Raw genomic sequence first — 27,850 nt, 5'->3', positions numbered from 1 at the left:
TACACTGTAACCAAAGACCAGTTTTTAAAAGGAAACACCTTTCCACAAACCTATCCCTGGGTTATTTTTCGTACTACTTTTTCTGTCTTATCTGGAAGTAATTTACAAAAATAATGTACTGAGATTTGCACTAAAGAACAAAAGTGGAGAGGAGTCAGGGACAGGATAAGAAGAGGTATGATTGGGGACCCCTGGGGGGCTCAGCGGTTTAGCACCACCTTCGGCCCAGGCCGTGACCCCTGGGTCCTGGGATTGAGTTCCATGTTGGGCTCCCTGCAGGGAGCCTGCTTCTCCCTCTGCCTGTGTCTCTGCCTCTCTCTCCCTGTCTCTCTCATGAATAAATAAATAAAATCTTAAAAAAAAAAGGTATGATCAACCATTTTCTTCAGCTCTAACTAGCTGGGAGGTAATAAAGATTTGGGGAGGGGCACCTGGCTGGGCCAGTCATTGAGGCATGTGACTCTTGATCATGGGGTTGTTGAGTTTGACCCCCACACTGGGTGTAGAAATAATTTAAAAACAAATAAAAAAATAAAATCTTTATAAAGAATTGGGGAATGGCTCGTTTTTTAATTTTTTAATGGCCCCTCCTTCAATAAAAATGCTACTCACCCCCCCCACGAACTTGGGAGTCTTATTTGATGTTTTAATAATTAGTTTTCTACTTTAAATTACCTACTAGGGGCCCCTGGGTGGCTCAGCGGTTGAGTGTCTGCCCTTGGCTCAGGGCATGATCCTGGAGTCCCTGGATCGAGTCCAGTATCAGGCTCCCTGCATGGAGCCTGTTTCTCCCTCTGCCTCTCTCTGTGTGTCTCACGAATAAACAAAATTAAAAATAATCACCTACTAAACAACTGCCATCTTGTGGGAAGTCTATGGACTATAAAATTTGCCAGGATGTATATGCCCTGGGATTTCCAAACTAGTAGTAAAAATACTTCTGCTTATGTAGTAACAATTTAGCTTTACATCAAAACTTCCTCAGATGTTAAAGGCACTCATGAAGCATCCTAGAACATACATTTGCATTATATAGATTTCTATTTTTTTCTGAAAAACAGCTTTCTTTTTTATAACTAACTATATTTTGAAAGTAGACCTAATACAAATGCACAACTGACACTTTCATGATTATCTCTGTAATACAGGCTTTAAAGAACATGAAAGTAAGACTTAACTCCCAACTCTAACCTATTACAACAAGAGATAAAAGCTAGTTTCAAAGTAGTGACAGTTTGTATTTGCTATGGTAACATTTAATTCACATTTGAAAAACATTAAAAATAACCTGCATACACTTCAACACAATCCTACGGTTTTGAGTTAAACTATATTAAGACAAACATTACCATTTTTCGCAACCAAATTCGGGATCACCAAGTTAATCCAAGACTTATTACTTTGCCACAGATTTTACGTTTTAAGTTTGTGTCTACTAATGCTGTTTATAAATAAGCCTACCGTTGGATTCATTAGCGTCAAGCCACTAATGGCGGCTGGCAATGACAGTCTACAGGGTGCGTGGTGCCTGTTACCAGTTACGTCAGACGTCTAGGTCCCCCGAGCATTAGGTTTACTTCCATACGTACTTATTCCACGCAATTGCTTGAGGAGATGGTTTACATATTCTCTATGAAAAAAACCAAGCTTCTGCGCAGCTGAATAAGCTGAGGACAACCGATTCAAATCACCACCTGGTTACTGACCTTTGGCCACAAATGTCAAAATGTTTTCATCCTCTTTCCACACTCAGACAACGGACAAGTTATTTTTGGTAAACTCTAGTATTTATTAAATTATAAATTCTGTAATCAAAAAGAAAAATGCAGGTCAAGAGAAACCTCAAACTACAAGGACCAGACAGCAGAGCCTATGGGAAATGCCATGGAGTATGTTACAGACAAGATTCTGAAACAGGAGTTATTAGCTGTTTTCTTTACACTTCCATTTCGGTAACTTTACTATTTAATAGTTGTTATTCATCTATTTTAAAATCCCGAATTCACATCTATTCTCACATTAAGCTTCCTGCTCATACCGATACCAGACACCTCAGAGGTGCCAGATTTTAGTAATGGTTTTACGTCAATCCATGCAGAAAAGTAAGACACAATGCAAGAGTCAGATGAGGACTGTTAATGCACAGATAAAACACACACGCTGGCCGAAGGAACTGAAGAAACTTTTAAAAACTATGAAATAAACAGACCTCAAGAAAACTGGGTTATTACTAAACAGCTCTCAACTATTAACGCCAAGTTCCTTATATTAAATAAATTCCTCAACAGAGACATGTTAGACATTTTAATTACAGGTCTGTCCTCCCCACACCCCTTCCCCCCCCAGCTCCCAACAACGCACTACCAGGGACGAGTATGTTACGTGGGCAGAAATTTACAGAGCGCCGCCTTAACTTTGAGCCTGGAGCTGAAGACTGTTGTATTTAAACTTCAGTTACTGTGCACTGGCCATCAGGTCTTCTAGACCGGACACCAGCATTCACTGTTCCACCCCCTGCGACTGGTCGATCAGTCCCCGATCGATCTGATCGATCAGATACTGTCTGGTTTGCACTAGGAACCAAAAGTCTCTGGTGGGTCAAGGAGTGCTGTGCACCAAGCGCAGGTACTTCCTCGCTCTCACTACTGGCATCGGACTCGGTCTCCTCCACGGAGGTGTCTGGTGCGGGGACCCTGCCCGAGGACGGTGACTCGTGATCCTCTTCTCCTTCCCCCCTGTGACTCCTTTCAGCTATGCTGTCTCCACCGAGGTGCAAATGAGCAAAAGAGTCTTCCAGAGAAGTGCTCGCATCCGGGGACGGCGTGGCAGGGCTTGTTAAGGGACCATCCACCGATGCTGGGGGCCTTGCAGAAGACGCCAGGGGCTGAACGGAAGCTCCACTCTGCGCTGGTACGCTGTCCGCTCCGTCGGCAGAGCTCTCTCTCGCTAGGTTGACCGTGCTGGCGTCACAGTCCAGCCTAAGTCCAGCTACTCCCTTCTTTGGTATATCTATTATATCCCGCTTAATCTTCCTGCGACGTCCGTGCTCATTTCTCCTGTATTGAACCATATTTTCAAGATCAGCAACATACAGAAACCCAGCAATTAACATTTCAGTGCTCTTTTTACCTTTGGAAAAAGCATCTTCCAACTCTCTACTAGTGCGCTCGTCATACTGCCACCACCCATTTCTTCCTTCGTAATACCACGCATATTCACCGTTTCCTCGACTTGCTGCTTTGAGTTCTTCTGGGGACAGTAAGGTTGGCTTGTCAAGGAAATCTTCAGGAATTTCTTGTCGACACAGGGCACATCGCTTTCCAAGCCATGAAGCTCCCTTTACACACAGATAGCAGAACACATGCTTACACGGGAGACTGACGGGGTGGACGCAGGTCTGCAGGCAAATGGCACATTCGGGGACAGTGAGCGAAGGCGCAGTGTTAGAACAGGACTCATTTGCTTTCCTGTTCGTAGGAAGCATGTTTATCGAGTGATCAACTTCACCACAGCCAGCCATCCTAAGAAAAGGAGAGCAGATACACGTAACATTAAAACTGCGTTTCAACTCTTCCAATTTCTTAATTCAACAATTCAGAAAACACTTATTAAGCACCTACTGTATATGTGTGCTACACACTGGAAAATGGGAAAACAAAAAAGAAAGAGAAAAATAATTTAACTTGTGCAGAAAAATCCTTGATTTTTTTCTGTCATGAATTTTTACTTGTGGGGAACAACGAGAAGCACAAATGTTAAGCCAAAAATAAACTCATCTGTTTCCTCCTTTTTTACTCCCTAAAAGCTCCCCACCCCCAGGGATAACATTATCCATCTGCTTTTTCAAGCCATTTGAAATCCATCACTGACACTGCCCTTCCCCTACTTCCTCACATCCAAATCAGCAGGTCTTACCAATGTGATCCCACTCTCCTGAATCCATCTACTATCCATCTCTGCCCTAGCCATCCAGTAAACAGTGTTCATTAAATGCCTGAATATGCCTTTTAAATTGTTCCAGTCTTACCTCCTGCTTAAAAAGTTGATTTCAGGATAAAGACCAGGATGTTTGTATCCTGCAGTGGTCCTGCCCCTCAGCCCCCATACCAGCCTCATCCCCACCAGACCTTCCCTTGATCAGGCTTCCATCCACACTGGCCACTCCCTCCAATAGGTTTTCTCTATATGAACACTTCACTTCCTGCCTCCCATATCCCCCATTGACAAACTACTAGCCATTTTATATCCTTCTGGAGAAGTCTCCATGACTAGGTCAAATTACTCTTTTTTTTTTTTTTAAACTTCCTATCATGTACTTCTCACTCCTAGCACTTATCAGAATCGCAGTATTACATTTATGTGTGAATTTATTTTGTTCAAGCCAGTGTTCCCCATAAGCCTGGTAAAGGCAAGAAACAGGCCACTTGGCTCATCTCCGTATTCCCATACAAGACCTGCCAGCGACGGAACACACAAAACTGGCTAATAAACATGTTTTTCAATGAAGAATACATCATATAAAATAGGCGTTTTGAGTTTTATTTTACTTTAAATGTTAATGTTAAACCGTCTGATAAAACTTTTTTGTAAAGCATTTACTTGTACCTATCTGGGAATGCCTAAGCCTTCTGTCTGTGCACTTACAGACGGGCCCTGAAGGCACAGTGAGGGCGGGCGTGGTAACTGCAGGCGGCCAAGGGAGAGGGTCACGCGAAATAAGGCAGCTATTCCACAAGGAAACCGCTGCTAGAGAAGATACCTAAAAGCCCGAGTCTCCCTCCCCTACTCTTCAGCACTCCGTTAAACCCACAGTCTAAACTTCCTTACCTACAAATCAGTTTATGAAACTTAGGGGAGAAGAGCCAAAGTGCACACCCCACCCCCCGCAATACAAAATAAAACAAACAAACAAAAAAAAAACACTAAATGAAAACACTTTGTAATCACTACCTCTCCACAATGTTACAATCATGTAAAAACAAAGGAGAAACATGACATGAATACTGAAGATGCCTTGAAGCACAAGGACAAGATTTGTCAAACTGCATGGTATTGGGCTTCAACACTGACATGAAATTTGTTAACTCCTGCCTTACTGAGAATGAACACTTATTTAAAAACTACTATAGTCCACATACAACACTGAGCATTGATGGATCTAAAGAGACACACCTACTTTGTTAAATAAGGAAACACAGAGGCAAGCAAGCATATCATCACAATATGGCCTAATTCCTGCCCTACTGTGTTAGGATACTTATTAAAAAATAATAATGAGAGATGGGAAGACGGACACAGGCTAGAAAGTACAGGGTGCAGAGGTGCCTGGGGAGTGAGTGGAAGAGACTGAAGACAGAGACATATACACGGCACGGAGTCAAATAAGCAATGGAACAGCAAGAGGCGAAATGATAAAGGGAATCAGAAGCCAAACAATGAGTCTTTCTGCGGCCCGCTAAAGCAGCATCTGATTTGACTTTATCCCATAGCCCTAAGAAACCACAGACATATTAAAAGGGGAGAAAATGATAGAGGGAGTGCACCAGTGATAAGTAATGACTGAGAAACAGAGGTGAAGGTCTCACAGAGACTGGCAACCATTAATTGTTTTGTTTTGTTTTTTAATTAACTGCTGCTTAAAATGAATGACCATCTCTCTCTCTCACCAGCTGATTCCACTGTTTTAAACAAGGAATATTTAGAATTTACCATAAGGATCTCTGCCTTTTTCCAAGATCAAACATTCAAAAATGGGTACAGTGGTGACAAAAGAGGTAGTCAGTAAAAAAGTCATGTTCATCAAAACTTGCAAAACAATGTTCTTAGGCTTTCATCACAGCACACCCAGCCCAACCACCTATTCTCTTACTGCTTTTACTGTGTCCTTGGCTCCTCAACAGGCAAGGTTGAAAATGATGCCAGAGTTTTGAAAAGGCAGTACTTACCTAGAAAAGGAAGCGGCACACGGTCTCAGTGGAAAGAACTCATCACTAAGAAATACTTAATTTTTAATTTCCAAACTCTTTTTTTCAACCTTTAATTCCATTTCCAATCAACTCCTTTACTAGAAACTCTGGGTTACATAAACTGGTAAAGTACAACTTTTTTCCCAACTTATGGCAATTTCTACCAGATAGGAACTCTTCACACGTGATAGGCACTTACAGGAGCTTCAAAGTATTTTGAGATAAACCCTTGCCTTCAAAGATCCTGTAACTTAACCTAAGTTACAAGTGAGAGTGCTTGCTTCTCAACTGGTTCATGACGCCACCAATCTATTTAAACTATACTGGAAGGCCTTTAAAAAAAAAAAAAAAAGATTTTATTTCTTTATTCATGAGAGACCCAGAGAGAGAGGCAGAGACACGGGCAGAGGGAGAAGCAGGCTCCATGCGGGGAGCCTGACATGGGACTCAATCCTGAGATCCCCAGGATCACACCCTGAGCGGAAGGCAGACACTCAACCGCTAAGCCACCCAGGGGTCCCTGGAAGCCTCTTTTAATTCATCAGGTTCTATTGCTACATTTTTTTCTATTGTTACATTTTTTTTTTTTTTAATTTTTATTTATCTATGATAGTCACAGAGAGATAGAGAGAGAGGCAGAGACACAGGCAGAGGGAGAAGCAGGCTCCATGCACCGGGAGCCCGACGTGGGATTCGATCCCGGGTCTCCAGGATCGCGCCCTGGGCCAAAGGCAGGCGCCAAACCGCTGCGCCACCCAGGGATCCCCTATTGTTACATTTTTAAACCGCAGTATAGCTTTAAACATTTTGATAACAGAAAGAACTAAAATCAACTACTGAATGGGAGAACAAGTAGTACGTAATATTCTTACATCCTTTTCAGTTTCTGTATTTATTTAAAGTCCTAATTAAGAAGATAAAAATGAGAAAGCCATCCATCCATTCTGATTCTATTGATAAGACGAAATGGAGAGGGGCTAATGCTCATCACTACTTAGGGAAAAAAAAAAAGCAGCGATGTTATACATAAGTACACATCTTAAACTAAACTATCTAGGTAACTTCTGGGTAAAGGACAGGCCCATAGTTTTAGAAAGAAAAATAAAAGCCTTGTAAAATGTGAACAAAATATCCAACATGTAACTTGGATGAATGCCATACTTGAAAACAACATAATCCCAAACCTTGTTGTATTTAGGTAAAACTGACCCCAAAAGTCAATTTTCCATTAGATAATTTAGCTTATCTAACAAAAAAAGTTTTCAACCTAAAAACATTATTTCTACCTTGCTTAGTATGATCAATATCTTACAACTCTTTTTTTTTTTTTAATATCTTACAACTCTTGCATAAATGAATAAACCTAAACATAACTTTAGACTAAAAAAAAAAAAAAAATCAATTACAACCATCCCAGGGGAAGGCATGAACTGGAAAAGCAACACACTCAGAAAGTCAAAACAACTGTCTGGGCAGGTATTACGGTTCCCTCATTAAAATGAAGGATACAAGTTGGATAAACGTCATCAAAACCAGACACCAGACAGCTAAAACTTCATTGTTTTCTCTGAAGCACTTTCAACTATCAATCTGCCATAGCAAATTGTAAATTGATTATTTGCCAAGTATACTTTATCACCAACCAAGAAATGAGAAGTAAAACTCAGTAAATTCTTCTTACACAATTCTAGATGAGGCACATACAATGGACAAAACTAAGATAATATAACAAGATAAACACAAAACAACCCAAACTACTACCCTGCCTATAAGATACACTTCAACATTATATTTCTTGCCATTTTAATCTACCCTACAAAGTCTGTTTCACACAGCTTCAATGACCGTCAAGTAGGTTGGAGGCTAAATGTGTGCAGAAGAACATACCAATATGAATAAGAGATGCCTGTCTTCTTTTTGTAGAGAAAGGATCAGAAAAAGAGTTAATGCCAGTCAAAGAGAGGCGTTCCCTAACTAATAAATGTCTTTGGAAACTCCAGAGGTTGTTCTGGAAAACAGAATTTATTTGCTGGTTAAATAAACTAAGAATGATTTCATATGTAGAAATTTGTTAGCTCAACTCTGAAGAACATAGTAAACATTTCTCATTTCAAATCTTTCCATTTCAGACATTTTTTTTTTTTTACTAATTGAATTGTTAATGTGATATAACTTCTAAGCAAAAGTTCCATTCTTCTTCCCATAAGGAAAGTATGTTGTATAATATTTGTGGAAGACAAATAAGCCTTCTTTTCAAGACAAAAATATAGAGCTATATGGGTAGAGTTAGTGGCAATCTCTAAGTACTCAGATTTGTTACTACTCTTGAAGACATCTTATCAAAAGAAAGATAAAATTACTATAAATGAAAAAGGTCTTTAGCTTACATAGTACTGAAGAACTTTATAGCCAGTGCTAAAAATTCCAGATATCACAAATCAGGTTTTTAACATTCTGGGCTCAGAATACAATTACAAACATCAAAAAGAGAACAAAGAGTAAGTTAACACACCACTTTTTGTTAAGTGTAGACCTATCAGAAAAACATGTCATCTTCCTTCTCAAAACTTTGACTATTTAAAAAAAAAAAATTCCTCAAATTATTAGCTCTGCTGGAATGTAAAGAGTTTGAAGTTTAATACAAGTTAAAAATACAGCTTTCAAATTTAAACAATGACCGAAGTCCTTAAGACAAAATTCTTAGCTTTTCATATTGTACACTGTCTTGCAAATGGTGGGTATTTAATCTCTACTGGGTGTTTGTTGGTGCATTTTTTTATTACATTAAATTATAAATACAACATTTATATTGTGTAAAATGTGCCAGGCACTGAAGTACTTTATTTCTAATCTTCACATTACCCTATAAAATGGGTCTATAATTTTCCTTGTTTTACAGATTAGGAAACTGTAAAGAAAGCTCAGGTGATAGGCCCAAAGTCACACAGTTCATAAGTGACTGAGCCAGCTCCAAATCTAAATTTCAAATCCAGATGGTCTGACTTCAGAGTCTGCACTCTCAGCGGCTACTGAATGCCCCCAGATAATTACGGCTACACAAACATAAGCACCGCCATCAAGTTACTAAGAAACTTCACAGACTGATAAAGGAATGAGTTTCTACCACAACCCTCGGGGGTTCTCTGTCACTTCCAGTCCTTCTGTGTATTCCCTTTCAATTCTGAACAGATGACCTATTATCTGAGCATCTCCCATGGTACTAGGAAGGAGATGCATACTGTTACTTGCTACCAAAGTGCAGGGGCTGAGAAGTTAGTGGACACGTGCATTTCTCACTGGTTTTATGATAAGGAAACAGGTACCAGGCAGCACAAGGGAAAGAATGGTGACCAACAAGGAAAGGGGACAGATGTACTTTGAGTGGATGAAATATACCATGCAAGATGAAGTACTGCGAAGACCTGGTACATTACGTTATCTTAATAAGCTTAAACATTTATTCTGAATACCAAAGGTTCTTCAACATGTTTACATCAAAGCATTATTAAGAAGAATTTGATGAAATGTTACATATAATTTCAAAGGGTTCAGGATCTCTATGAAGCTGGTCAACAAATGAACTCCTACATAGGCAACAGGAATTCACTGAAAGGTTTTATGCTGTGAAGTGATACTAGGCTTAGTAGTTTATCAAAATCATTTGGACAGTGGTCGGGAGGAAGAAGGGCATGGGGCAGGAAGGAAACTAGGACTTCTAGTAATCTAGGCAGAAGATAATGGGAGGGAGGGTGTAGATGTAAGGTTTCGACAAATGAATATAAGAAATACTGAGGAAACAAAGCATTCGGTTACTGATCAATGGTGGCACACCCATCAAGATTCAGAATCTGAGGGACGTGGAGGGGCTCAGCAGTTGAGCATCTGCCTTCAGCTCAGGGCGTGATCCTGGGGTCCCAGGATCAAGTCCCACATCTGGCTCCCTGTGAGTAGCCTGCTTCTCCCTCTGCCTGTGTCTCTGTGTCTCTCATGAATCAATAAATAAAATCTTAAAAAGAAAACAAAGAAAAGAATCTGAGGAGCATTCTGTTTCAGACATAAAGACTGAGATATTTATAAGGTCACCAGATGAAGATAGGTAGTCTCCAGATGAAGACTGGTATTCTGAAGAAATCTAAGCTGAAAATAGTCTGATGAGTCACCAATACATGGTTCTTGGAGACATGAAAGTAAATGAACACTGAAATTAAACCTGTAGAGAAAGCAGACAAAAGGGCCAACCACAGAACCTTGGATTATTCCAATATTTACTAATGAGGCAAAACAGCCTACAAAAGATGTTAAGAAGTGGTCAGAGAGACAAGGAGAATAAAGTGACCACCACCATCACAAAAGCTGCAAGGGAGACATTTACAAAAAAAGAAGAGTCAAGTAAGGAGAGGGCTTAACAAAAGTTAACTATTAAACTCATGAAAATTTCTACTTTTATAGTGAAATGTATGGTGTAAAAGTTGTGAGCACCATGTATAATTAGCTATTTTGACTTGCTAGAGACTATCAAGCCTCCTATTGATAACTTTTTACCCAGTCAAGACAATTTCTTTTTTCAAGACAACTTTCTTTTCATATTTCCCCCAAAGACTATTACACATCTTCTCCAACTTCTTAGTTTAGAGATATCCTGGACTACTTTATCATTAAGAAATTAGGTAAGAATGAACCATTGAAATTTATCTTTATCTTCACTCTACCTATCATTATTCCTCTTCGCTCAGGACAGGGCACTCTAAGTTGTTTTGAAAGCTAAACCCTCAATTTTTGGTGTTAGTACCATCCCAATTCTCTCAAGATTTTGGATAATATTCCCTACACTTAAATTACAAAATCAACTACCATAATTAATCTAATGGTTTCTTTCAGTCTCAATATATTTGATCCCATTATACTGAATGCTATGATCACCAACTCTTTCTAAAACTTTATACTATTAATTTCTATGATGGTACACTCTCCCAATTCTATTTCATTGTTTTCTCTTTTTTCTAGCTAAGTACTAGTATTCTTCACAAAGGCTCTGTGTGTGGCCCTATTTTCACACTACATTCTATGTCTAGACAATCTACTGAATATTTCAAAATAATACACATGCCGCCATGACTCCCAAAATCTAATCTCCAGAGCCATGTGAACTGTATTTCTAATCTGTATTCAAAGAATTTACTTCAATATTTTTCAAGGACCTGAAATCAAACAGGACTAAAGCCAAAATTCTCTGCTCTCCTAAATCTGCATCCTCTTCCTTTGTTTTCCATCTTGCATAAAATTTAGAGCCATCCTTGATGATCCCTTATTCCTTGGCCACTTCTCTTTTCCATGACAAAAACTTCTTTAGACTATGTCCCCTTCATTAGCAAAGCCTGTGACCCCAATTCTGGCTTCTCAGACACACTCCTGTACAAATACTAACCTCCCAAGTGGACTCCCTGACTTCAGTCCTTTCTCCTCCTCATCTTTTCTCAGTTCAATCATGTCTAATTAGTCTTCTCTCCAAACTTCAACAGTTTTCTACTGCCTGCATTATCTAATCCACATCCCTAAAGCACCGGCTTTCAGTTACACTGACTGGCCTTTACGGTAAACAAGACTTAGCTAAAATACTAGCTCCATCATTTATTCTTACCACACTGACCCAGAAGAGCATTTCCCAAACTTCTCCAAAAGTAAGTATTAGCTGGTCTGTTCTACCCTGGAAATCTGCACACATCTGTGTTACACTCTAAAAAATCAGTGTTTTTAACAAGTGCCCCAGAGAATTATGCTCAGAGAAATTTGGAAAACACTGACCTAAGTAAAATGACTTCATCTCTCTTAATTCTGTTTCTTCACCAGTCAATGAGCTATTCACATTTTTCAGTGATTAAATTCAATAATCCAAATCAAATATCCAGTAGTGCCTAGCAATATAGTAGGTATGAAACAAACACTCCCTTCACTAACTTTGAAGTCTCTTTCTCCCTACCCTCCTTGCCACATGGATTGCTCCCTGACTCCCCTAAGATGCCCTGATACTTAGACAACTGTGCCCCTCCCTCATTCCCTTGGCTTGAAAAATACTTCCTAATTTTCTCAGCTTGTTAAAATTCTATTTATTCTTTAAGACTAACCTAAAAGTTTTTCTCACTCTGAACCCTTCAGATGGGCTAAATTCTCTCAGTTCCAAAAGCATTTTATGGTTACCTCAATATGACATTTCTTCCACTGTTTAATAATTATGTACCACTTCCTAGACCATAGTCTAGTTCCTTGACAGCCAGCACCTATAATATTTAATCTACAGGATTAAAAAGTATGTATGTATATAGATAAATGATATATGAACAAGATTAAATAAGACATATTTACCCTAATTTTAAAGAAAACTGCTTATTGGTTTCATTTTTCTTTTTTCAAATTCTCAAAACTGAGAATGATATTGCCATACTTTTAATATATAATCAAAGCATCATTTTGAAAAGTAGATACCAATAGTTATATGTAAAATAGTATCTACAAGATCACTCTCTAGTCCAGTTATTTCAAACATGGTAATCACCAAAACTATGAAAGTCAGTAAAATGTTCACTGCATTCTTCATGAGTGACAGCAAGTTGGATAATATTCATATTAACTTGGAAGATAGAAATACGATGTTCATCATGTAAAAATGTTCAAGACTAGAATGACATACAATATGGGCATGATCAAGGTAATGCAATAATTTAAAGCTTATTTCACAAAAACTAGGATTTTTGTGATAGGAAAACACAACTAGTAAAACTGGGGGCTAGAGTAAATTCAGTATTAATTAAAATGCAATCATATATTAAATTTTCTTTAAAAATCCATTAATTTAGGGACGTGTGGGTGGTGCAGGTGGTTAAGCATCCGATTCTTGGTTCAGCTCAGGTCGTGATCTTAGGATTGTGGGATCAAGCTCCCCATCAGGCTCCGCATGCAGTGGGCAGCACAGAGTCTGCTTAAGACTCTCTCCCCTTCTCTCTGCTCCTTCCTCCCCCGCACTAAATAAATCTTTATTTTAAAAAATCAATAAGTTTAAAAAAACTTTAATTTAGTGAAATAAGCTTTTAATAACTAGTGTTTTATAGCCGTTAAGTCCCTCTTATTTATAAAAGCCGACATTGTCTGCCTAGTTTGGCTTTTAAGTAAATTATTATGTAAAGATAAAGAAGAACCTAGAAGATCTGGAGATCTTTCCAGTTTTTTAGCCTTCTCTAAGCAAATTCTTTTGTCTTCAGTTTCATTCACTTTTACAGAAATTTTTCCTGATAAGATTCCTGAATATCTACATTAACAATAATTTAACATGAATAAAATTACTAACTCAATAAACATCTAAAACTCAATATATAAATGCTCATTTTGTGTAATTAGAACTAAATATAATATATACTTCGTTTACTGCATTTCATTAGTCCATTTAATTTACTGCCTCTTTGGGACAAATCATGATGCCATACTTACATTTCTATTACAGATCCCACAGTTGTCTGTCACAAAAAAAGATCATCTTCACCAGCAGTCAAATAGCGTGCAGTATTTTGTCTTCCACTGCTGGTTCATTCTGTGCTGCAAAAGAAATTATTTCATCAACTTCTATAGACTTTAAGATCAATAAAGTTAGTCAATTATGTATGATCCTCTCATTTAATGAAATTCAGTGGCAAATTTTTAATCTTAAAAATGACAAAACTTCAAGACAAGGATACCTGCTTTCACCACTGCTATTTCACACAGTACTGGAATTGCTGACTGAAGTAATTAGCCTAGAAAAAGATATGAAAGGCATACAAAAAGGTAATGAAGAAGTAGAACTATCTCTATTTGCAGAGATAGTAAAACTGTCTCTATTTTCTATAAAATCTAAAGAACCCCTAAGAAAACTACTAGAGTTAATAAACAAATTCAGCACAGTTGTAGGTTACAAATTCAATGTACAAGTCAGACGTGTTTCTGTATCCAGCAGTCAACAATCCAAAAAGGAAATCAAGAAACCATTTTAGAGAATGCTCAAAAATTCCATTTATAACAGCATCTAAAAAGAATAAAATGCTTAGGAATCAACTTAACCAAGGAGGGGAAAGACTTTGCACACTGAAAACTATAAAACACTGCAAAAAGAAATCAAGAGAGCCAATTAAATGGAAAAACAACTGTTCATGGATTGGAAGACTGAAGATGACAATACTACCCGAAGTAATCTATAGATTCAACATAATTCTTATGAAAATTCCAACAGCCTTTTCTGCAGAAACGGAAAAGCCAATCCTCAAATTCATCTGAAACTGTGGGACCTTAAGATAATCCAAAACAATCTTGAAAAAGAACAAAGTTGGAGAACTTATACATCCCAATTTCAAAACTTAATACAAAGCTACAATAATCAAGTCAACGTGGTACTGGCCTAAGAATAGGCAAATACACCAATAGAGGAAACAGTCCAGAAATAAACCGATACTTGTATGGCCAACTGATTTTTAAAAAGAGGTGCCATTCAATGGGAGAAAGAACAGTTTCCTTAACAAATGCTAGGACAAGTGAACTGCCACATGCAAAAGAATGAAGTTGGATCTCCAGTTCACACCATATACAGAAATTAACTCAAGACAGTCCAACAATCTGAATGTAAGAGGTAAAGCCATATGACCCTTAGAAGAAAACAGAGGGTTATAAACACATGACGCTGGGTTTGGCAATAGATTCTTAGATATGAATGACACCAGAAGAATGGGTAATAAAAGAAAAAACAAATTGTGGACTCCATCAAAATTAAAACTTTTGGGCATCAAAAGACATTGTCAAGCAAGCTAAAAGTCAAAAACTATACAATGGGAGAGAATCTTTACAAATCATATACTGAGAAGGGTTTAATATCCACAGTATATAAAGGAATGCCTACAACCCAACAACAAAAAGACAAAAAAAAATTTTTAATGGACAAAAGACTTGAGTAGACATTTCTTCAAAGAAGATGTAGAAATTGCCAATAAATACATTTAAAAAATGCTCAACATTGTATGTAATTAGGGAAATGTAAATCAAAATCACAAGAATTGCCTTTCACATCTATTAGGATGGCTATAATTTAAAAAAAAAAAAGGAAAATAGTAAGCATTGGGAAGAACGTGGAAAAACTGCAACTCTTGTACACTGTTGATATTAATAAAACTACTGCAGCCACTGTGGAGTTTGGTGTTCCTCAAAAAATCTAAATAAAAACACTATATTATCCAGCAATTCCATTTCCGGGTATATACCCAAAAGAACTGAAAATAAGGACTGAAAGAGATACTTGTATACCAATGTTCAGTGCAGAATTATTCACAAAAGTCAAACGGTGGACACAATCCAAGTACCCACCAACAGAAGAACAGATATACAAAATGTGGAATATAAATACAATGGGATATTATTCATAGAAAAAAAAATGAAATTCTAATACATACTACAACCTGGATGAGCCTTGAAAGTATTACAGAAAAAAAAAAGCCAGACACAAAAGGACAAACGTTATGATTCCACTTATATGATATAATGAAAATAGGCAAGTTCAGAGTCGGAAAGTTGGTAAGTTACCAGGGGCTAGGGAGATGAGCAGAGTTATTGCTTAATGGATACAGAATTTCTGTTTAAAATGGTGTAGTAGTTGCGGAAATACAGTGATGATGCTTGCACAACACTGTAAATGTAATTAATGACACTGAATTGTACATTTAAAAATGGTTAACATGGTGAATTTTATGTTAATTTGGCCACAATCCCAAAATGTTTTAAAAGTGAAACAAGTTCTCTACAGACACAGCAGCCCACACGGAATGTACTCCATACCCACTGCCTTTCTACGGGGGCATAGTTTGTGAGGAGACCAGGCCATCACCTTGGTTAGGGCCTCCTACTGCTTGCAGGTACAGCTAAGTTTACGATTATTAAGCCAAATTTGATCATTAATCCAAATTTTTCTCAAGATGCCTCTTATCTGGGGAATCCAGGAGCACCAACCAAAACATCATCTCGGCTATGAATCCTCTCTCTTCTCTCTGGATCTCCTCCACTTGGCGACGCCCGGCACAGGAGCAGATCACCCGGCACAGAACTCAGAACCAAGCACGCGGGGTGACTCGAGACCGTAAGCCTCACGGAACAGCAAGACGGAAGGTGCCTTCCTCCAGGTCCACGTGCTCCCCCGGTACAGGGGGTTAGTGTTTGACGTTAAGTATTTATCTTTAATAGAAACTTTGCCCAGTGAGATGGAATACAAGCCAGCTTATCCCGCTGTTTCACAGAACAGAAAATCCTGTTTCACTACCAGAGGATTTTCGAAAGTAACTGACTAAAAGTTTCTAAATCACCTTTTTGTTATTCAGACTTTGGAAACTTACTCTTCACATCAGGTGGATTCCATGGTCCGGCCACACCCCCACCCCCAAACCCTTTCACTTGACCCTTGAGGTGCCCTACACAAAAGCACAGGAGACTGGCTGGTTTCTCTCCTGCAGGCCTGTCAAAACAGAAACTGCCCATCCCCACACACAGGACAAGAGGAAACACTACGGTCACCATGACTGTTAACAAAACCCGTATTTCCTAGAAGGCTCACCACCGCCAGCCGCCCGCACCGAACCCCTACGGCTCTTCTGGCTTAACCCCTGCCGGGCAGGCACTGGACTTTCACTGTTCATCATCCTCTCCATCCCAACTCCTGACACACCACCATGAGCCGATTTAAATATGACCCACCCGACTTTTTTTTTTGGGGGGGGGGAGTGTACTCAGCTTTATTATTATTTTTTTTAATAAATTAATTTTTATTGGTGTTCAATTTACTAACATACAAAAAAACACCCAGTGCTCATCCCATCAAGTGTCCCCCTCAGGACCCACCCGACTCCTAACTCAGAGGTTCCTAAACTTGCCCCACTGAGGTTGCTCATTAGAGATACACACTCTCAGGCCCTAATCCTGGAGCTTTGAGGCTGGAGACACGGACGGGCATTAAGCCCAGGAATCACGCCTCAAGTGATAGTGACGCAGGTAGTCCACGGAATCTAATTTGAGAAACACCGTTCCCCGTTTTCAACTCCTAAAATCCTAAATTCAGTGAACTTCACCCCCGTCCCTACAGCAACAAAACACGATGTGTACATTTGCAGCTCGAGGCCACCTGCACTGCCGCCTCTGTCATTTTAATCTCACTCTCAGATCCAAGCTCTGGTCCTTCCACACTTACACATTCCCACACTTGCTCTTTGGTTTTACGAGGCCCTCCAGTTTCTTGACGGCCTCCTTTTCTTTATCCAGTTCCCAGTCTCCTTTCTTCTCCCACTCCACGTGGAGCTCACCATTTTAACTTTCTGCTTAACAGACTACTTGGCTCTCTCACATCTGTCTCTCATCTACGTGTTCTCCACAAACCCCCACGTCTGCGTGAATCTTGCAGGGGCATCTCAGCTTCCGTGCTTAATCAAGGAATGCAGATGGAGAAAAACAGAAAATCATTTTTCTCATCCCTTCTCCAATCAAATTCTGTCAATTTTTATCCCTAACATCTTTGGAATCTACTCACTAGCCACGGTGAATGTCCTAGTTTAGACATGTTATCATCCCACCCGAACTACTGTTCAGTCTGATTATCTTGCCTCAGGAACACCCCTCAAATTTATTCACTGAGCCTGAGTGAATACTACAAAAGCAAGACGGGACTCCCATACAAAAAGCCCCATACTGGTTCTCCAGCCTATACAATAAAGGAAGCTCCTAAGGACAGCACCCGAAGGCTTTAATGACCTGAAACCAAAATCTCTCTCTAGTCTTACCTCCCACCACCACTCTCAGATTAAGAATCTAGTTATACCAAATGATTCATAGTTCTCTAACCCCCTCTGTAGTTCTGAACTTCCTCCTGCTGGTATAAACTAGCTCTTTTACAGCTTATGAATGCTACTGTACTAGCACTTTCTGTGACTACCTCCCAAAAATCATTCCCTCCACTCTATTTTGTACATTTTTCTATTGCTGAACTTCATACACTGAAATTGTCTGCTTTTTATTGTTCCATTAAACCATGAACCTCCTAAAGATAAAGATTGTCTTTTATCTCTAAGTGGCTAGTAAACTGCCAATCAGTTGTTGACTTGAAGTGATAGTTCTTGAAGGGAAAACTTCCTAAAGTAACTGTTGAGAGAAAATATTGAAATATTTATTCAACATAACACAACATCTGAGTTCTGAGAACAAGGCACCCAGTCACAAAAGATATAAAGATACCTACGTTCTAATCATTTCTTTAAAGAGTTTAAAATAAGGACGCCTGGGTGGCTCAACTGGTTGAGGGTCTGTCTTAGGCTTAGGTCAGGATCTCAGGGTCCTGGAATGGAGCCCCTCGTTGGGCTCCCTGCTAGTGGAGAGTTTGCTTCTGCCTCTGCTCCTCCCTTCCGCTCATATTCACTCACTGGGGGTCTCTCTCTCAATAAATAAAGAAAATACATTTTTTTAAAATAAAGAGTTTAAAATATAACATTTACAAATATAAGATTCAAGCCATTTTGACAAGCATATCATTTTTTTGTTCACTGGCAATGAATTCTCAGAATGCACAGATAAAAAAAAAACAAGAATAAAACCAGTTTTAATAAATCTTGCAAGCTACAGTGACTTTTCCAATTCCTATATCCCATGCATAATTTTCAAAGTAGATTCTAAATGGGCAATAATGGTTGGGGGAGGAAAATAAACTAAAATGTATGCAGTATTCTAGATCTTAGCTATGTAAACTGTGTCCCCAACCAACTATATTAGCATTTATCTGGGAGTCCCTTACAAATGAAAACTCTGGAGCCCCATTCCATACCTAGAAAATCAGATCTCGAGGTGGTTCATATGCATACTAAGAAGTTCACGAAGCTCTGGATATCCTCAAAACAATCCTGTGAGATATGACTACACCCACTGTATACATGAGGAAACCCAAACCCATAAGGATTTAACCCCATGTCACAAAGCTATCAATATTGGGAGATGGGATTCAAACCCAAGTTTTCTTTTCTTTTTTTTTAAGATTTTATTTATTCATAAGAGACACAGAGACGAGACAGGCAGAGACACAGGTAGAGGAAGAAGCGGGCTCCTCGTGGTGAGCCCGATGCAGGACTTGATCCCAGGTACTGGGATCATGCCTTGAGCTGAAGGCAGATGCTCAACCACTGAGTGACTCAGGTGTCCCAACTCAAGTGTTTCTTTGAAAAGATCTTTTCTTCAATGTACTGTATCTCAGAGAACAGGTCTAGAATAGCATTATTTATCAGAAATATGATGCAAACCACATTCATAATTTCAAATTTTCTATTAGCCACATTAACAATAAAAGGAAACAAGTAAAATTAATTTAAAAATGCTATTTAACCCAATATATTTAAAACATTACCGTTTCCAAAGTATTCAATATAAAGAAATTATTAATATATTTTATATTCTTGTGCATATGTACACTTTGAAACTTATTGTGTATTTTTACATTTAGAGCACAACTCAATTCACAATAGCCACATATCAAGTGCCCAACAGCCCCATGTTGCTACTGGCTACCATACTGTGTAATGCTGGTTTAGAATGTCTTGCATATTAACAATTCTTAAAAATACAAAACTGACAACTTACTACCAGAATTGCTGAGTAAAGAAAATGAACTCCATGTTACTTTATCCACACCTGTTCTGGCACAGATAAAAAAGAAAAGTGCATATCGTATTTAATCAAAATTGACTGGTTTCAGTGATACCAATTCTGCCAAACTGATCCCTCCACTGTAATCTCGGAGAATTCTAAGGCCAAGGGGGCACAACACAAGGAATATCACGTAACATTCAGAATGGTGATGAGTAGTAGTCCTCAGAAAACTTCTACATTTGGAACCAGATTTTTTTTAATGGGGGGGAAGGTAAAAGAATCACCTTTCAACCAAAGATGTTAGGATAGAATAGTATAATTCTAACTCTAAGCCAGAATTAATTTGGCAAACATAAGTAATTCAAACATACACTTCCCACTGCAATGAATGATTTGTAAATTACATACCAAAATCAATATAATTTATGAATTACTATAGTAAAATTTATCACAATATTTTGATATGCAAATACCAATTAGTGAATGGGTTAAGATTCTTTAGGTGAAAATTCGTACAGAAAAGGACTATTAGGAAGGTAACATAAAAACAGAAAAGATTTAAAACCACATTACATATTTCTGCCTCTTAATTCTGGGGGAAAAGGGTGACAGACTAAATTTAAAAATATATAAAAGAGTTTAGAGACTGTCAGTGAATTTAAATCATTTACCCACTCAACCAATTAGTAAAAAAAGTATAACTGAAAATGAAGTAATACTGTACTATTTATAATTTGTGACCACTCAACAAATTCACACTCCTATTATTTGCATATGCTGTTATCTTCTCTGAAAATATCTAGGATTAATTACAATTTCACTTTTCAAGTCAGTCACAAATCAAAAAAAACATCGTTTTTTTCCCACATGACAGATTCAGATAAATGATTTTCTTTTTAAAAGAACTAATTAAAGAGAGAAGTATATAATAAAGTATCACATTATAAAGATTTGAAGACTTCCTGTATTTATCCAACTACTGACAGCTAATGTTTAATAAAACAGTTTTACTCTTTAAATTCAAAAATACACAAAACAGGAAATATTCTATATAAAAGCTGGCAGTGACAAAAATACTTCAAACTTTCCAACTTTTGGTATACAAACTCAAAAAAAAAAAAAAAAAAAAAAAAAAAACCAAAAAGGAAGGAAGGAAGAAAGAAAGAGCAAAGACCAGTGAAAGGAGGAACAGAGAGATGGGGTGTAATTTAGCAGATACATCTTAATATTTTTAAAGAAAGAGTCACAAATTGAGAGAGGTAACTAAATGCCCTAATGTTTCCATTTTTAGCTTTCCCTCTCATCCCCTGCTAAAACTCAGCTTACAGAAAGCCAGGTCACACTGGGAAAGAAAAGTTTTCAGTTAAAACTCATTTCAACTAAATGGGAGCCAATACCTGACATCACACTATTTTTAGTTTTAAGTAGGAGCTTCAACTTAAGACCCTAAGATCAACACCTGACCTGAGATCAAGAGCCAGACACTTAATTGACTGAGCCACAAAGGCGCCCCAAAACTACACTATCTTAAAGAATTACTTCCCTTATTTAGTACTTTCCTTAAAAAAAAAAAAAAAAAATTACTGCATGGCAATCTATGACCTTCACAATCTTCATATCTAAGCATTAAACCTTTACATCCCCACCACCAAATGTGGCCTTTGCAATTTATTTTTTAAAAAGTTTATTTAAAAAAAGTATGAAATGTGAATGTGAACAAATACTCTTTTAATCTGATAAGATTAAGCAGAAATTTCATAGATTGTAGCCATACTGTAAATGAGAAAGGCTTAGTTGCTAATTATATGTGTGACCTTGGTCAAGTCATAACTCCCGTGTCTTAGTTATTTCACCCTATTCTGTTTATTTCTGTAATTCTAAATACTTTAATTAACAGGCATTTAACATGTTTAATTTTAATCATTCCAAAAGGTAATAAGCCATAAACACTAAATATTCCATAAATAAGCACAAGTGGCTGTAGGAGAATGTTAATAAAATGGTTTCCATACCCAAAGATTACTCCTAATCCAACCTGATGTTTCACAAACTCAGATTCCTTAGACGCAATCAGGAACCAAGTGAGGGAATGGAAAAAAGGGGTCAGCACCCTCTGTTACTGACACTGGGGGGGAAAAAATTCAAATATCCAGCTGACAGTGTATCAGGCATTTCATGCCATTAAATGCCTAATACATAAAATACTATTCTCTAAACAGGCTAGTATTGTGAAAAGAAAATAATATTCTCTAAACAGACTAATGTTTTGAAAAGAAAAGATCCAATACTATTCTTTTTCTTCTATACTAAGTCAAAAAATTTCTGGATTCTTTAAAAAACAAAACAAAACAAAAAAACAAAAACCTGTCCTATTCTTTTAACAATTCAAATTGGTGGAAACAGAAAACAAAATACTTCATCCGTTGACACGTGTCTCCTAAAAGAAAAAACGCCATTTCCTTTTTCTTCCTTCTGTCTGACGACCAGCTATTTGGAAAACTAGTGTCCCTGATGTTATAACTCTATCAAGTCTTTAACAACCAGGAAATAACAAAACCCTCAACTGTTTACCGTGATTTTTATTTTCCCTGCAACTTACATCAGCCCATCTGAAACATAAATTCTAAATCAAAGAGCCGGCTTAACAAAATGTTCCAATTTAAGATACACGAGGCTAAAGCAAACACATCCAAAGCCTATTTCTAGTCTGGCTTTTGCTTTTCTGGTTTTCTCTTTAAAAAGAGATTTATTGGGGCAGCGCCGTGTGGCTCAGCGGTTTCGCGCCTGCCTGGGGCTCAGGGCCTGATCCTGGAGACCCGGGATGGAGTCCCACGTCGGGCTCCCTACATGGGGCCTGCTTCTCCCTCTGCCTGTGTCTCTGCCTGTGTGTCTCTCAGGAATAAATAAAATATTTTATTTTATTTTATTTTTTTTAAATAAAATATTTTAAAAAAAGATTTATTTGACCTATTTTCATGTGTTTTTAGGGCACTCCAATATTCAAGACAAACAGTATTTGTTGGTCATGGAAACGGCAGAGCCAGCATCATAAATCCTGTTACTCCTGGGGGTCATCTTCGTGTGTCCCACACTTCAGGTCTTTTTAGGAGTCCGAACACAGACTTGTCATTTGCTAAAAAGACAAAAAGTCTTAAGCCCTCCGGTGTCTGTAATCCTACAGCGCTTTCAACGCCAGTGTTACGCTTTCACATCCCATCTGAAAAGTACACACACCAGAGATGGGGGGAGGGGGGTGCCAGGGGCACCTGAGACATCAGGCTCTGAAGACAAGGCTTTTCCCATCATTTCTTGGCTGGCTTCCTCCCCCGACTCCTCACTGCTCCAACATCACAGAAAATCTCCCTGAAACAGAACCTAAGTACTTGTGAAACTTGAAAAGCGTCCCTGAACCGGCGCTTGGGGACAGAGAAACACCGGCGCAGACCAAGTGGGGCCCGGGGAACGCTGTGGGGGCCCGACGGGGCGTGACCCCGTGGGGACACGGGCGACTGCCCCAGAGCCGCGCTCAGACGGACGGGGGGGTGGGGGGGGGCGCGGGGCGAACCCGGCAACCGAGAACAAAGCGGCGGCCTCCGCCTCCAGGATGCCCTCCCGGGGGGTGGGGGTGGGGGGGGCGGGGGGGGCTCACGGGGCTGCAGGCGCGTCCACTGCTCCGGAGCTTTGCTCATCATCACCCAAACAAGGACCAAGACGCGAAGACGCGGCGGGCTCACGGAGGGCAAGGCTGAGGGGCTGCTCTGGGTGTTGGGCAAGACCCGGACACTCGGGGGGATGGGGGGGGGACGATGGGAAGGACGGGGGGTGGATGGGGAAGAGGGGAGGATGGGGGAGGATAGGGAGGAGGGGAGGGGGAGGATGGGGAGGGGGAGGCAGGGGGGGAGGATGGGGAAGAGGGGAGGATGGGAGGGGGAAGGATGGGGGAGGATGGGGGAGGGGGGGAGATAGGGGGAGGGGGAGGATGGGGGACGGGGAGAGGGGAGAGGAAGCAGCCAAAGACGCTCCGGAGACAGACACAACCAGGGACCGCACGCCCCGGCTGCGCGGCGCCCCGAGGCCCGGGAGGCCGCCCCGCGGGAGCAGCAGGACGCCCCGGGCGGAGGCCCGACCCCGCCGCCGACGGGAGGGGAGGGAGGGGAGGCCCCGGCGGCCCCGGCGGCAGCGGCTGCGCAGTAATGGCCGCGGCGCCGCCTCTCGCACCCCGGCCGGGAGCAGCGCGGGGCCGGCGCCCGGGGCAGGGGCAGGGGCCGCGGCGCCCGTCGCAGCCTTCCCGCCGGCCCCCGCCCTCCGACGCCCGAGCCGCGGCCCGCCGGCCCAAGGGCGTCCACCTACGTCCCGGCCCTGACCCCGCCGCCGCCGCCGCCCCTCGCAGGCCCGCAGCGCACGGCCCACCGCAGCGCGGCCCGTCCGCCGTGACACCGCGCGCCGCCGCGCCTCGGCCCCGCCAGCAGCCCGCAGCGGCCGGTCCCCCGCCCCGCGAGCGCCGAGCCCCGACTCCCACCTCTCGGGCGGCCGCCGCCGCGCAGGCCTCCCTCTCCGGCCCCGGAGCCCGCAGCGGCCGGGAACGCGCGCGGCCGTCACGTGACCCGCCGTCGCGCCGCGGGGGGCGGGGCCGCGCGAGCCGGAAGTGGAGCCCGGGTCCCGCCCCAGGCCCCGCCCAGGCCCCGCCCCGCCCTCCCCGCGCGCCTGCGCCGGCAGGTGCGCTGCTCCGATGCCGCCGCGGGGCGACTCGCGGGACGCGGGGGCCTTTGACACCTGCAGCGTTCGCTGTTGGCGGCCGAGCGATTGGATCGGAAAAAAAAAAAGATTCATTTCCTTTTGCACCTGTTTTCCTTCGACTGGAGCTTAGGAAGCTGGAGGAAGGGATTGATGAGCAGGAGGGTCTGGGACTAAAGAAAGGGCTTTTCTGGCTGCACCGGTGCGGTTGTGAATGTCAGAACCTGGGCAGTAGCCCCCGCTGCACGGTGGCCTATGCCTTGTCTTCCTCGGAATCCTATTTTTTTTCTCGATTTATAGTAAAATGAGGAAGGGGGAATAGCATGCATTGAAAGAGTGTATGTATATATATATATAAATATATATATATTTCAACACTCCATGTTTCTTACTTGCAGTGCTGTTGCATTTGAAGGTTGCAAATTTTTAGGGTCCTTGTATATGGAGAGAGATGCCACATTTTCTTTTATTCTTCTGAAATAATATTTCAAGGTTTATAGAAGTATATATATATATCAGGATACAGCTAGTTCTGGAAGAGGGCCGCCTGGCTCAGTGATGCTAAATGATTTAAACAAAAGCAGTATTTTTTTTAAAATAAGTTCTGCAAGTGTAATAATGTCCAGGAGTACGTTCTCCAGCTCTAAGCTTCATCCTGTCTTTGTGTTCTCCTTAGCCACCGGTTTTACTCCTCTGACCTACACACCCCACGAAAAAAATAAGGCCAAAAATTTGATCCATACTCAAAGATTCCAGCTTTAAGATATAATACTATATGTTGGCAAATTGAACACCAATAAAAAATAAATTTATTAAAAAATAAAATAAAATCCTGAAAAAAAAGATATAATAGAGTGAACGGTATCGTGCACATATCAGCTCCCAATAAATAGTGAGGCAGGTACTACGGTCATTCCCATTTTACACAAACGGATCTGAACCCAGGCAGGGACTGTAAGAGCTCACCGAATTCAATGCTTATTTTATCGACCCAAGAAATAGCTCTAACGAGGTTAGAGACTTTCTTATTCAAGGTAGGATGGGGATCAGAACACAAGTAAGTTTGCTGATCCATAAAGACTTTTAATTTAGGAGAAGTCATTCAGGATTCTTCTGTGGCTCTGGGTGTATATTTTGAACAGTTTCAGTAAATACACGCATATTGTAACCAATACCCTATCTGTCTGTCTGCACACAAGAAAATAATTAATCAACAAGAGTCTCACTACAATGCCCTTTCAGGCTTCAGATGGTCTTTCAGCCATACCTATAATCTTAAATCATTTCAGTGAAAAGCTGCATCTTTCCATATCCCAACTCATCTTTAATCCCTCTTTCTCCTATGTCCCCTATCTGCTTTGCAAATAATCTGTTGGTTTTTCCTTCAAAACACATTCAGAAAATGGCTACCTACCCCTTCTGCTACAACCCACATCATCTTTTATTTGGAGTATGGCAATAGCCCAGGGACTAGTTTTCTTGCTTCTGTCTTTGCTTCGCTTTCCCTTTGAGTCTGTTCTCAACACAGAGGCCAAAGCAAACGTATTAAAAGACGGTCAGATCGTACTTCTCCTCTGTTCAGAGTCTCCCACGGCCTCCCCAAAACAAAGTAAAAACCAAAGTCCTTAATCGTGGCTCTAGGACTCTCCCCTCATTATCTCCCTAGCCTCACAAACTGCTCGCTCAGCTTTGTGATCCAACAAGACTCTACAGAAGCTCTCAACCTCAGTCTTTGCAGTTGCTGTTTTCTGTGCTTAGAACACTCTCCCCCATCATGGTTCCCTTCCTCGGACTGTTCCCAAGAGCCATGCTTCGAGGCAGTCCTCTTCTTGCCCCCCTATTTTAAATCCTGGCATCCCCTAGTCCCAGTATTTCTTATTCCCCTCCTTTTACTTCTTTTTCTCTAAAGCTTATTACAAAGTAAGGTATGATTTAGTTGGTGTATTTTTCTTTATTGTGTGTCTCTCCACACTAGAACATAAATTTCTCCAGGACAGGAATTTGTGTTCTCTTTTCTATCCTGACTGCCAAAAATAGTACCTGACATATCTGAGAAACTATAAATACACGTTGAAAGAATGAATGAATCTGTGCACACTTATTTATATCCCAGATAACATATAAATGAATAAAAGCTTGTTATTTGTCAGCAAATGCATATAAAGAGGAGAACTGGCCATATGAAATAGTATGCACCCCATTTCCACCAGCCACCTGGAAGATATTGGGCAGTTTCTACGTATGAATAATACAGACAGTTCAGCACCTTTCAACACTGTCCAAAGTGTTTTATTTTATTTTTTTTAATTAATTATTTATTTATTTATGATAGTCACACAGAGAGAGAGAGAGAGAGAGAGAGAGAGAGAGAGAGAGGCAGAGACACAGGCAGAGGGAGAAGCAGACTCCATGCACCAGGAGCCCGACATGGGATTCGATCCTGGGTTTCCAGGATCGGGCCCTGGGCCAAAGGCAGGCGCCAAACCGCTGCACCACCCAGGGATCCCCAAAGTGTTTTAAAAGTGATTTGTTCCTAGGGCGCCTGGGTGGTGCAGTTGGTTGAGCATCCAACTCTTGGGCGGGATCTCAGGATGGTGAGATTGAGCCCCACATAGTGGAACCTGCTTCCCATTCTCTCTCCCTCTCCTGCCCCTCCCCTTCGTGCTCTCTCCCTTTCTCAAATAAATAAATAAACAAATAAGCTTAAAAAAAAGAGTGATTGGTTTCCAGTATTTGTTAAAATGCTCAAACTTTCAAGTGATTTAAAGAAATAAATCAGAGCCTATCTGATTCAAGGTATCTCTCTGTAATAACGTTACTGTCACTGGCATATTCTATTTTGCTTCCCTGAAGCAAAGATAAAGGAGTTGTCACAGACTGCTAGGATGTGCTGAGTATTCCTAACCCACTGTCTATTTTCCACAAGCACATAAAGTATATGTGAATACTAGGTATCTCTCTGGGCACCCCCACTTCCCCCTACTATCCTCCTAGCACCCCAAGTTGTTTGATGCTATTTGTTTTGCTTAATAATGAAAATACTCATTTTGTTTAGCGAATATCCGAAGACATCCACGAAAACACACATGAGATTATGATGTGTTACAGTGAAAAGTTTGTTGAAAACCACTGATGTAGCTAGTCTAGGGCAATGATTTTCAAAGTGTTTTCTATCCTCTGGGGGTGGGGGGGCAGCGTCCTTGAGATCTCAGAGGGTTCAAGGGGTGAAAATTATTTTGATATTAATACTAAGATACTAGCTGCCTGGTTCACTCAGTCACCTTCCCCTCTGCCCCTTGGTATAGTGACGTTTTCCAGAGGTTACATGTTGTGTGATGTACCAACAGACTGAATGTAGAAGGAGATATTAGAATTTGACTATATCGATTAAGCCAGGCAAATGTCTTTCAAGACATTTGCAAAACATAAGATAATGCCATTCTTCTCACTAAGTAAGCTTTTTCTTGGAAAAT

The 27,850-nt window shown here is 40.5% G+C and overlaps 3 protein-coding genes across 12 annotated transcripts in view; 1 reads left to right on the top strand and 2 right to left on the bottom strand.

The window, feature by feature from the left end:
• Nucleotides 1-19,078, top strand: part of ECHDC1 (ethylmalonyl-CoA decarboxylase 1) — a 79,431-nt gene extending 60,353 nt beyond the window's left edge. For 2 of the 6 annotated variants that reach the window (XM_041746640.1, XM_041746642.1), the window contains exon 6: nucleotides 13,459-14,932. In XM_041746640.1, the coding sequence (XP_041602574.1) occupies nucleotides 13,459-13,984 (526 nt within the window). In that variant the 3' untranslated portion in view covers nucleotides 13,985-14,932. Of the gene's footprint in view, nucleotides 1-13,458 lie in introns of all 6 variants that reach the window. The other 4 variants (XM_041746645.1, XM_041746643.1, XM_041746641.1 and 1 more) reach the window with 4 other exon arrangements.
• RNF146 (ring finger protein 146) lies at nucleotides 1,769-24,301 on the bottom strand. 5 transcript variants are annotated; one of them, XM_041746637.1, is made up of 4 exons: nucleotides 24,163-24,301; nucleotides 13,446-13,545; nucleotides 5,870-5,945; nucleotides 1,769-3,521 (listed from the first exon to the last, which is right to left on the bottom strand). In XM_041746637.1, exon 4 carries the CDS (start codon nucleotides 3,518-3,520, stop codon nucleotides 2,444-2,446), a length of 1,077 nt encoding a protein of 358 aa, XP_041602571.1. In that variant the 5' UTR covers nucleotide 3,521; nucleotides 5,870-5,945; nucleotides 13,446-13,545; nucleotides 24,163-24,301; the 3' UTR covers nucleotides 1,769-2,443. The 5 variants fall into 5 exon arrangements, with proteins under 5 accessions (XP_041602571.1, XP_041602570.1, XP_041602568.1 ...); XM_041746636.1 differs by having other exon boundaries at nucleotides 13,446-13,550; nucleotides 24,163-24,273; XM_041746634.1 differs by lacking the exon at nucleotides 5,870-5,945.
• Nucleotides 22,557-24,473, bottom strand: LOC121478111 (basic proline-rich protein-like). The gene is made up of 2 exons (XM_041732958.1): nucleotides 23,293-24,473; nucleotides 22,557-23,006 (listed from the first exon to the last, which is right to left on the bottom strand). The coding sequence occupies exons 1-2, from the start codon at nucleotides 24,471-24,473 to the stop codon at nucleotides 22,946-22,948; spliced, it is 1,242 nt and encodes a 413-aa protein (XP_041588892.1). The 3' UTR covers nucleotides 22,557-22,945.
• Between the last annotated feature and the right edge of the window lie 3,377 nt (nucleotides 24,474-27,850).

Source organism: Vulpes lagopus, chromosome 2 (genome assembly GCF_018345385.1).
Source record: "Vulpes lagopus strain Blue_001 chromosome 2, ASM1834538v1, whole genome shotgun sequence".
Taxonomy (NCBI): Eukaryota; Metazoa; Chordata; class Mammalia; order Carnivora; family Canidae; genus Vulpes; species Vulpes lagopus.
This window is presented reverse-complemented; position numbering and strand designations above follow the sequence as displayed.